The 11604-nt window shown below is 41.6% G+C and overlaps 1 protein-coding gene across 1 annotated transcript in view; it reads right to left on the reverse strand.

The window, feature by feature from the left end:
* The window catches only part of LOC107292843 (zinc finger protein CKR1-like), a 14998-nt gene extending 4175 nt beyond the window's left edge, over positions 1-10823 (reverse strand). The window contains exon 1 of the mRNA XM_015821970.1: positions 10736-10823. Coding sequence (XP_015677456.1) covers positions 10736-10823 — 88 coding nt within the window. The remainder of the gene's footprint in view (positions 1-10735) is intronic.
* Between the last annotated feature and the right edge of the window lie 781 nt (positions 10824-11604).

Consider the following 11604-nt stretch of genomic DNA (forward strand, 5'->3'; position numbering starts at 1 on the left):
ACTGCTTCTGAAAGGAATGCATACATCTAAAAATTAACAAGTCGCAATGTTTAAAATAAGCCTATAGAAGACTTTTACTTCCCCACCCACCCAGCAACCATCTGTAATTTACAAAAGCAAAATAATTTTATTTTCATTTTTGCTTATCGTGTACTGGTTTAATAGTGCTTTAGGAGCAGCAACAAAAAAGGAAAAGGGGCTATATAAATATTTTAAATAAACAAACTAAATAAATTTGGCAAATGTATTTGCAGTGTTCCCCAACCTGATGGTCTTCAGATGTGTTAAACCACAATTTCTATCATATTTTAGCAATTCTCCCAAACTGGCAAATGTATTACTGCTGTTATAGCCTAGTGCACTAGAGGGCGCTAAAGTGGAGGCGGTTACCATAAGAATAGACCACCATTCCAATGTTATGCTGGGCCAACTAGCTTAATCCCTAATTACAATAGCTACCAATTAGAGATTACAATTACAATTATATTCTGTCTCTCACCCTTATACTCTCACCCACCCTTTTATCCTTTTTCACTGCATCTGGAATGTTTTTCCTGGACCCTCTGAGTAGAAGTAAAATTTCCACCCTCTCCAATCCATTCCCATCAAGCAGGAGATACACCAGAGTAAGAGAATCAAGGTCCACGTTCTTGGGATACTCTAAAGCAGTGGTTCTCAATCTTCCTAATCCAGCGACCCTTTAATACAGTTCCTCATGTTGTGGTGACCCCCAACCATAAAATTATTTTTGTTGCTACTTCATAACTGTAATTTTGCTACTGTTATGAATCGTAATGTAAATATCTGATATGCAGGATGTATTTTCATTGTTACAAATTGAACATAATTAAAACATAGTGATTAATCACAAAAATCACAAAGCCCTGGATTGCACTCATTCATCATTTCATTTCATACATGATATTTATTATTAGTTTCTAAAAGAAGTATCTGGGATCTATATGGAGTCCAGAGGCATTTTACAAAAGATAGGTTATGTTTGAGAGTAGTGTTATCCTTCTCATCCAGGTGTTGTTGGGTTTTTTTTAAAAAAAAAAACAGAATCCACAAAAAAATGAAGATTGAGTAGGGCATGAATTCTGAAAAGCACAAAGAAATGTGTTGGTGAATATGTTGTTGCTTTTGGAATCAAAATAGGGAGCCAGGATCAATTGTATAACAATTGTGCATTATGGATCAATTGTATAACAATTGTGCATTATGTAAGTCTCACATAGGACTTTGAATATTTGGGTTTAGCAATATCAACATTTTATGATTCAGTTGAATTTGAAATCAGACAGTAAACAAGAAGTGCTTACTGACAAACCTAACTTTTCTATTCTTGATTCAAATAAAAGCAAATTAACGGACATTAATTTCAAATATTAGTTGACCGGGTGAATAAGCACTGTAGAAACAGACCCAATTTAAGTAAAATTAAGATTTTACTTTGTAAACACCATTAGAAGAAATGAGACAGAATAAAGTTATACACAAAAAGTTGTTAAGCATGTTATTTAGGATTGAGGGACTGAAATTTGATACAGTGCAGTCCCAAAACCATCCCAAGTAACTTTCAAACCAATGGGCCTTTTTCTACATCTCACAACAGGGCAATGAGGCCCCAAAAAGAAAAGAAACGTGACACATGCAATCCAAGGCGTGCTGATAATCAAAATCGCAGATTTGGTGGGGGGGGAAAAAAACCCCTAACTGAATGAATACTTGTGAAATAAAAAACGTTGGCAACGCCTGCTCTTACATCCTCTCCCTTCCAACTGAACAGCAGGGAAAATCAAACTGATCTACCTCGTTAGGTTGCAAGAAAATAATGCAAGTAAAGTCTCGGGTCAAAGTCAATCATTACAAAACAAGCAAAGTTGTTTCCGGTCCTCCGATCCCACCTGCCCAAGTGCCTTATTATTTTTCACACACACACACACACACACACACACACACACACACACACACACACACACACACACACACACACACACACACAAGCCTATCCTCCTCTTGTTCCAACCATTTGCCTTTTCTTACAGATTTTAAAACACAGTATAATCTCCCAGGACCCATTTCAGTGTCGATCTCAGTTACAAGCAACCTCACGGCCGCCTCGGTCCGGCTGTTTTGATCCTCCGAGGGGAGAAACTTCACCAGCACGCCGGAAGGCGGGACGGGGAGGGGGCGGGAAGGCCCAATGTAACCCCGGCTCCCAGCGCTGGGCGGAGACGGGCGGCGCAAGCGGGATACTCCTCCCGGGCTGCCCGGCGAAGAAGCCTCGGCGGGACGGCGGCAGCCCGCTCCTCCTTCCCTTCCCTCCCGGCCGCCAGCCAGCCACGCGGAAGGCTGGCTCCGCCTCGCCCAAACTCCCGGAGGTCGACGAGGGTGCCCCTTCCCCTCCTTGAGTTGATTGAAGGGAAAAAGAGATGGGTGGACTTCCCAAAGTTTAATGCAGGGGTAGTCAACCTTGGCTCTTTTATGACTCGTGGACTTCAACTCCCAGAATTCCTGAGCCAGCTAAGCTGGCTCAGGAATTCTGGGAATTGAAGTCCACGAGTCATAAAAGAGCCAAGGTTGACTACCCCTGGTTTAATGGAAGAGAAGAGACAGCAAACCATCTGCTTAACTGTATAGGGCAATGTTTCTCAACCTTGACAATTTTAAGGCATGTGGACTTCAACTCCCAGAATTCCACAGCCAGCATTGCTGGCTGTGGAATTCTGGGAGTTGAAGTCCACATGCCTTAAAATTGTCAAGGTTGAGAAACACTGGTATAGGGCCCTATCTGCCTGGAGACGGATAGAGGAGCGGTGTCTCCGTTCCTAAGACCATCGAAAATATGTGTTTTCCGATGGTCTTAGGCGACCCCTGTGAAAGGGTCGTTCGACTCCCAAAGGGGTCGCGACCCACAGGTGGAGAACCGCTGCTCTAAAGGCTAAAGGAATTAAAAAAGGCTTGAAACCAGGTGGCCAACATGGGGTTTGCAAGGAGAAAAGGAATGGGGAGAAATAAACTGAGAAGGAAATAGGGTTGGGCAAACTCCAAGAATGAATGCTTAAACATAAGGGGTGGGCAAATATGTCCCTGTTACAACCTGTAGACTTCATGCTGGCTGGCAAAGGAATTCTGGGAGTTGAAGTCCGCAGGTTTTAAAGAGGCCACAGTTGTCCACCCCTGCTTAATATGGAGGGCAAAAGAGGGGGAGGGCAACCCAAAAAGGTGATTTACGGTAAAAGCAGAAAAAGAAAAGAGGCTCCTGGAGAAAGAAAGGTAAAAGACACAAGGAAGGAAGATGGAAGTGCAGGGCACAGGGAAAGTAACTTCAGTCTGTCCTAATGAGGGCATCCATCTTGGGACAGAAGTGTAGCTAAGAACACAGAATTGGAGTAGCAAGCAGCTAATAGGATGCAGAAAGTTAAAATCCAGACAGAAAACCAAGAAGTAGCCTCTCCAAGAAAAGGGAACACCTCAGCTCTCCCACCTGTCCTACTTCTCATCTTCTTTCTTTCTCTGACCAGGAATACTAACCAGGATCAGTAAGCAGCTGGAAGAGGGCTTCCTGGGCAGCTATTCTTGCTCTCCTGCTCTCTGCCATCAGATGAGGCTTTATTCTCCTCTCTCCTTCAGGAAGGCAGCCAGAGAAAGACTGAAGGGCCTTTAGGCCTGGGAATGGCTATTTGTGTAGTAGGTGGAGCCCACCTGATTTTTTTTTTTTTAAAAAAAAGCACCTCACACAGAGGAAATGGGAGGAGTCAAAACTCAGAGAGGGAGGGAGGATATAGGGGTGGAATGGAAGAGCTTTTGAGTAATTTGTCCCACCTGGACAAGTTTTCCAAAACGTCCATGGCTTTTTTCAAAGGACATCTGAGAGGATCCCAAGAATTTAAACTCTGTTTTTTGATGTCCAAGGGGAAAAAAATCAAGATCTTTGCACTGCACATCTAAAGCAGAATACTATCCTGGCTCCAGAATTCTGGGAGTTAAAATCCACAGGTCTTAAAATAAGCCATAGTTGCCCAATCCTGGTCTAAAGGAAAACAAGCCTGACTTTTCAGAAATGAGGGGTCCTCGGTGCTCTCTGAACTTGCTTGTTTTCTTGCAGACGTTTCATTATCCTAACTGGGTAACATCATCAGTGTTAGTTTTCAGAAATGAGCCCAGCATTCAACTACAATGAGAAACTTGCTTTCATACTATGAGACAAGGTTGAAAAGTGACAACAACAAAAAATGAAGCAGGCATATAAGCAGAGAGGACAAAAAGCCAAGAATCTTGTCTAAAAGATCCCTTCAGGGAGGTGGATAAGAAGAAAACCAGTCCTTAAGGAAACAAAGGGGGGAAAATCCATCTGAATCAGACAAAGGATGTTGGGCTGTTAATACGTGAGGGAGGGGCCATAAGGCTAACCTGTACCTGTGACTGCCTGTCACAAATGCCTTCATAAGAAAAGCTCTTTGACTCCAGGTCCAACCAGCTCCAGCCAAGAAGTTCCCATAAAGCAGGCGTTCTCAACCTTGGCAACTTTAAGACTTGTGGACTTCAACTCCCAGAATTCCTCAGCCAGCAAAGCTGGCTGAGGAATTCTGGGAGTTGAAGTCCACAAGTCTTAAAGTTGCCAAGGTTGAGAACCCCTGCCATAAAGGGTTAAATGACATATTTTTTTTCTAGCTTTCAACCCCAAGGAATAGCTCTACTTTTCTATGTAAAGGTAAGTAAAGAATGCTTAGGTTAGTGGATAAGTACTCAAAATAAATTCACTGAGTGATAAAACTTTTTTCAGTGACTTCCATATCTAATTAGGACAAAAATCACTATTAAAGTCTGCATGAAAGCCAGCACACTACAAAAGTTAAAATACACTCCACTTCCAGCCAGTGTTTAAGTGGAAAGTCTGGCTAATTCACAGCTAGCCAATCAGATTTCTGCCTAGTGTGTGGTCAAAACCCAGCTTGTGGTTCAATGTTAATTGAGTAAATCATGGTTTCTTTTCACCATGAATGAATCTGCCACATAGATCTTACTATGTAGGCTCTTTTTTAAAAAAAGTTTTAGTTAGTGGTTTTTTGTTTCTTGATCTGAAAGCAAGTTCCTAAACCTGTAAGCCAGCTTTCATCCTCATTTCATAGGCTATCTGGAGGATACCATGTTGAGAAAAGACTAGCCTCTCAGCCATGTAGGATACGTTGGCCTAGCTTTTGATTCCCTCATATCAGTGTTAACATTTTCCCCTTTCTAAAAGAAAGCTCTGTCCTATTTTGTAAGGTCTGCCTACAAAATGCTAAGGAAATTAGGTTTGAAAGAGTTTGAGTTAGAATTATTTTTGATTTCTAACAAATATGCAATTTCTTAGCCCTTTTCAATGCTTGTTTGAGTAGAAAGGTGGGGTATAAATCGAACAAATATAGAAACCAGTGGTATGGGATTTCAATTCCATCTTCGTTTTGGCTAAACATCAATTATAGTTGCTAGCCCAATAATAATAATAATAATAATAATAATAATAATAATAATAATAATAATAATAATAATAATAATAATAATAATAATAATAATAATAATAATATTTGGAAGGGACCTTGGAGGTCATCTAGTCCAACCCTCTGCTCAGGCAGGAAACCCTATACATTTCAGACAAATGGCTGTCCAGTCTCTTCTTAACTTCCAGTGTTGGAGCATTCATCGCTTCTGGAGGCAGGTTGTTCCACTGATTAATTGTTCTAACTGGCAGGAAATTTCTCCTTAGTTCTAGGTTGCTTCTCTCCTTGATTAGTTTCTATCCATTGCTTCTTGTCCTTCCTTCTAGTGCTTTGGAGAATAGCTTGACTACCTCTTCTTTGTGGCAGCCCCTGAGATATTGGGACACTGCTATCATGTCCCCCCTCATCCTTCTCTTCATTAAACTAGACATACCCAATTCCAGCAACCATTCCTTATATGTTTTAGTCTCCAGACCTCTAATCATCTTTGTTGCTCTTCTCTGTACTCTTTCTAGAGTCTCAAGATCTTTTTTACATCGTGGTGACCAAAACTGGATGTAGTATCCCAAGTGTGGCCTTACCAAGGCATTGTAAAGTGGTATTAATACTTCACGTGATCTTGATTCTATTCCTGTTAATGCAGCCTAGCACTGTGTTGGCTTTTTTGGCAGCTGCAGCACACTGCTGGCTCATATCTAAGTGATTGTCCACTAGGACTCCACGATCCCTTTCGCAGTTACTACTATTGAGCAAGGTACCACCTATACTGTACCTGTGCATTTGGTTTTTCTTGCCTAAATGTAGAACCTTACTTTTTTCACCACTGAATTTCATTTTGTTAGATAGTGCCCAATGTTCAAGTTTGTCAAGATCCTTCTGTATCTTAAGCCTATCTTCGGGAGTGTTGGCTATTCCTGCCAGCTGGGTGTCATCATTGATGAAGATGTTGAAGAATACTGGGCCCAGAACAGAGCCCTGGGGCACCCCACTACACACTTCCCTCCATGTAGATGCAGCTCCATTGAGGACCACATGCTGAGTACGGCCAGTCAGCCAGCTACAAATACATCTGGTGGTGATGCTGTCTAACCCACATTTTTCTGTCTTATCAAGTAGTAGGTTGTGGCCTACTTTATAAAATGCCTTACTGAAGTCCAAGTAAATTATACCCACAGCATTCCTCTGGTCCACTAATTTTGTCATCTGTCATAAGATTTGTCTGGCATGATCTGTTTTTGACAAACCCATGTTGGCTTTTGGTAATGACTTTGTTTGCCTCTAGGTGTTCGCTGATTCGTTGTTTGATTATCTTTTCCAGAATCTTCCCAGGTATTGAGGTCAGGCTGATAGGTCTGTAGTTTCCTCAATCCATTTTTGTTCCTTTTTTGAAGATGGGAACTACATCAGCTCTTTTCCAGTCCTCTGGTAGTTCCCCAGTGCTCCAGGATCTTTATTATTTGATTACTTGGGTGAATTGTTTAAATCTATATGATCTATAGCATCCAATTTGCATTCATGTAGATCTTGCAAGAAATTTTTGTGCAGTCTGAAATTTCAATCAAAGGTTCCAGTATTTGCAGATGTGCGTTTTGCACAAAACAGGATTAGAGGTTTCCAGGGCTATGAGTGAGATTGTGTGATTGCAATCCAGAAAAATGTCTTGATCTCTCTAAAATGAGATGTTAGATGGAATTGAATGAAGGGAATCAAGATCCATTTGGCTTTTGGAACAACTCAACTCTGGAAATAACCACGCAGGGGATGGGCTGAACTCCAAACAATTAAGCTCCTCAACCTCATTCCTTTCTACTAAAAAAACTGATAATTGCAGCTATAGAAGCTAGAATCTTGCATTTGGAATGAAGGAACACAACCACATATGGCCAACTACACATAGCTATTCAAGGAGACCACTTTTAGACTTCAGCAAGGCATTCAACAAAGTAGACCACAACCTACTTCTTGGAAAGCTAAAAAAAAGTGGGATAGACAGCATCACTATCAGATGGATTTTTAACTGGCTGACAAACCGTATTCAGCAAGTAGCCCTTAATGGTACTACGTCTACATAGAGGGAAGTAAGCAATGGGGTACCACAAGGTTCTGTCCTAGGCCCACGACTCTTCAACATCTTCATAAATGACTTAGATGAAGGAATAGAAGGGGAACTTATCAAATTTGCAGATGATACTAACCTGGCAGAATAGCCAACACCCTAGATGACAGGCTCAAGATCCAGATGGATCCTGATAAATTTGAACACTGGGCCCTATCTAACAAAATGAAACTGGGTAAAACCAAGCTTAATAGCAGTAACTGTGAGAGGGATCTTGGAGTCTTAGTGGACAATCAATTGAATATCAGCCAATAGTGTGCTGAGGCAGCCAAAAAAGCCAATGCAATCCTAAGTTGAATTAACAGAGGATTCAGTCAAGATCATGTGAGATACTAACACCACTCTGTAAAGCCTTAGTAAGACAACACCTAGAATACTGCAACCAATTTTGGTCTCCACACTATTAAAAAGATGTTGAGACTCTAGAAAAAGTGCAGAGAAGAGTAACAAAGATGATTAAGTGACTGGAGGCTAAAGAATATGAAGAACAGCTACAGGAATTGAGCATGGCTAGTCTAGCGAAGAGAAGGGCCAGGGGAGACATGATAGCAGTGTTCCAATATTTGAAGGGCTGTCACAGAGAGGAGGGGATCAACCTATTTTCCAAAGCACTTGAAGGCAGGACAAGGAGTAACGGATGGAAGCTGATCAAGAAGAGATTCAGCCACGGGTGTCAAACTGCCAGCCCACGGGCCAAATGCATCATGAGGAAACCGTGCCCACCCCATTGCCGGCAATGGGGAAAAAGCTCCAATATGCCGTGCGATGTCATGTGACATCACAAGTTTGACATGTCTGGCCTAGAGATAAGGAGAATTTTTCTGACAGTGAGAACAATCAACCAGTGGAACAGTTTGCCTTCAGATGTGGGAGTTGTGGGAGTTTCATCACTGGAAGCTTTCAAGAAGAGACTGGACTGCCACCGGTCAGAAATGGTGTAGGGTCTCCTGTTTGGGTGCGGGGTTGGACTACATGACCTACAAGGTCCCTTCCAACTCTGTTATTCTGCTTCTGATTTATTTACTAACTGCAGATTATGCAGAAGAGACAGCATTATGAGGCAGGACCAGAACCTGCTAGTAAGATTCAGGGAACTTACTGAACTGTGCAGCTTCATTAGAAAAGTTAAAGTAGCACGTTCTGAATCAATGAAATGGTCCACTTTTTCCCTAATTCACAATCAATTTTTCTATTCTGTTCTTGCCACCTTCTCATTGAAATGAGCAAAGAGCAGTCAATACGGAGTTCCATACAGTATATAGACACACACTACTGTCGCCAACGCCACAGCTTCACACAACTTGTTTGCTATTGCCAAATTCATTTGGCACAAGGAGGCATCAGATATGTCCTCCAACAGGGCATCTACTGTAAGAATGCTGGTATTCATAGACATCTGATACAAATTACAGGGACAAAACAGACCTTGTGACCTCAAGATGCACATTCTAACCTTTCCTACTTGCATCCTGACATAACGACAGAAGTCCATAGCATGTATCACAGCAAACATTTCATCATTCCTTAGCTAGCACGATCACATCTGAAGACCAACACAGTGAGGAAGATGATCTAAGTGGGGGAATGAAAGGACTACTAGATGTAAAGAGCTAACAAGCTCCAATCTGAATCAGGAAAGGTACAAATTATTTACTCTTCCTACACACTATCCCCAAGCAAACCAAATAAATAATGCAGAGGCAATGTACATATTTTGGACTTGGGTTTCTGGCTGAACAAGTCTGAGAATTGCTTGGAGTAAAGCCTGTTCAGCATGTCTCTCCTAAGATGCAATGATGTACACAATGCTTTATGCATCCAAAAAAAGTGCCCAAATACTGGCCAAAGTCTCAAACAAGACTGAAAAAAAAAATCTGTCCAAAAATCACTCCAAAATGTAGCTCTCCGATAACTGTCCAATTAAACCTTACTGTGCTGATGCTTAATAAGTCTGATACTGATTCTTTTGGAAAGCATGTGCACTTGTTTCCCTTCAGCCAGATTCTTCATTCTTTAGGGATCTTGGAATGTTTCAACCAATGACTATACCTAAGATCATAAAAGGTGATCCAGGACATAAATGGTTTATCTCTCCCCCTACTCATAAGTCCACTCAATGGGCAGAGCACAAACCCCATCACTCAAAGCATTCCTATTTAGAACACTGAGTTGAATAAAATCAGTGTGTTCTTAAGAAAGACACATTGTGGTAGAGAGAAGTTCCCCAAGGATGGGATCCAGCATAAGACCAAAAGCTCGGAAGACTAAACCTCTGGTCCCAGTGACTGACACAGATTAGATCCTGCAACATTATCCTGGGACACGTATATTTGCCTTCATATCTAAGAAAGCTTAAGAAGAACTTCAATAATGTATTACTATGATAGCTATGGGATAAACTACTACTTTTCCAACTGCAAAAGAGGTGGAGATGATCTCTTACATCAGTAATCTCCAACTTTTCCATCTCAGCAGACTGGTGGAGGTGGGAGAGGGGATGGTTTCATGTGCGCACACGCGCCACTTTCGCAAGTGTAGCTTCATGTGCGTGCACCCCATCTACCACTTCCACATTCTGGTCCCAAACGGGCTGTGGCCCAGATGTTGGGGACCCATCTTACATCACACTCTCAATATAAGAAGTCACACTCCCTTCTGCACACTCCTGAAGCAAAGGAAGCAACATTCAGCCTGAAGCATTCTGATACACAGAGGGGGCTTGGAGCCAGGAATAATTTGTATGTTAAAAGCTATGTCATCCTTCAACACAAGTATTAGGGCCTCTACCAAATCCCAAACAATTTCTACTCATCCCTTTTATTCTTGTAACATTCTTATGAGACTAAACTGAGAAATACTGTATGTAATATTGCCCAGTTCACTTTATATTGAGTAGAGATCTGGAGATGGTAGAGGAGAGGTGAGAGAGATTGTTTATTTAAATATTTCCTTAGGGAGACCCATACCCCTTTCTTCGTTTTAAGCACAGTGAAAAGACTCAGCCCTTTCCTCACATGTCTCATCAGTTAAATGCTACTAGTGGCAGATGGCGAGACTGTCTTTATTAGACCTATGAAATCAAAAAAATGAGCAAACAATGACTCCAAAATAGAAGAAAAAGGTGTATTCTTACCAAGAGACATTAGGGTCTCATAGCTTTCTTGCATAACATCTCGATACAGAGCCTTCTGACGCTGGTCTAGATACACCCATGGCTCCATGATACAAATAGTCTTCTCAGAGGCTTACCAGCACCTGTCAAAAACAAATTAAATGCAGTGAATTTCACTGAAGTAGACTTCCCTTACTTCGAGCCCTCCCGCTGTATTTTGCAGCCCAGCTGTATTTTTTTCACATCTTTGATCCAGTCTCTCATTCTTGTAGCAATCATTGCATCTGATCAGATCAGCGTTAACAAAATACTGTATTCCACAAGCATAAAGCATATTTTATCTGACGGTGCAAAAGCTTCCAGCTTGTTTGATTAAAAACAACAACAAAGGGGAACAACAATGTACTGCAGTAGCCACTTAAAACAGCGACAGCTGCCCTTACCACAGAGGGATTTCAGGCAGGACAGAAGGAGCAATTGCCTCTCCACGCCAATAAAACTCACAACCATAAATACACAGAGAAAGAGAGCTTCCTCTTACACCAAAAACAGAATTTCCCATACAAGGCCCCAGGGCAAAAGCCCATCTGAAATGCTTTTCACGCATCAGACTCTTGTAGGCATCTGGGGACCAGGCCGCTACTTTTGGTTTCCATGGCTTCCAGTTTCAATACAGAAAAGGTTTCACAGGCCTTTAAGGACTTTTGCATTATAGGCTTACATTGATTCCATAACTGTGTTTCCTCTCTCAGAAAGAGACTCTGGATGTTATCCTTCCAAGGATGTGTGTGTGTGTGTAAGACTTCCAAGAATATCCAGCATTTTTGCAAAAGCAGGATCTGCCAGACTTTTCCAAAAGGGGGGAAGTTTCCTCAATCCTCTCAATTTCC

The sequence above is a fragment of the Protobothrops mucrosquamatus genome, unplaced genomic scaffold (assembly GCF_001527695.2).
Source record: "Protobothrops mucrosquamatus isolate PMUCROS unplaced genomic scaffold, P.Mucros_1.0 scaffold1440, whole genome shotgun sequence".
NCBI classification, from domain to species: Eukaryota; Metazoa; Chordata; class Lepidosauria; order Squamata; family Viperidae; genus Protobothrops; species Protobothrops mucrosquamatus.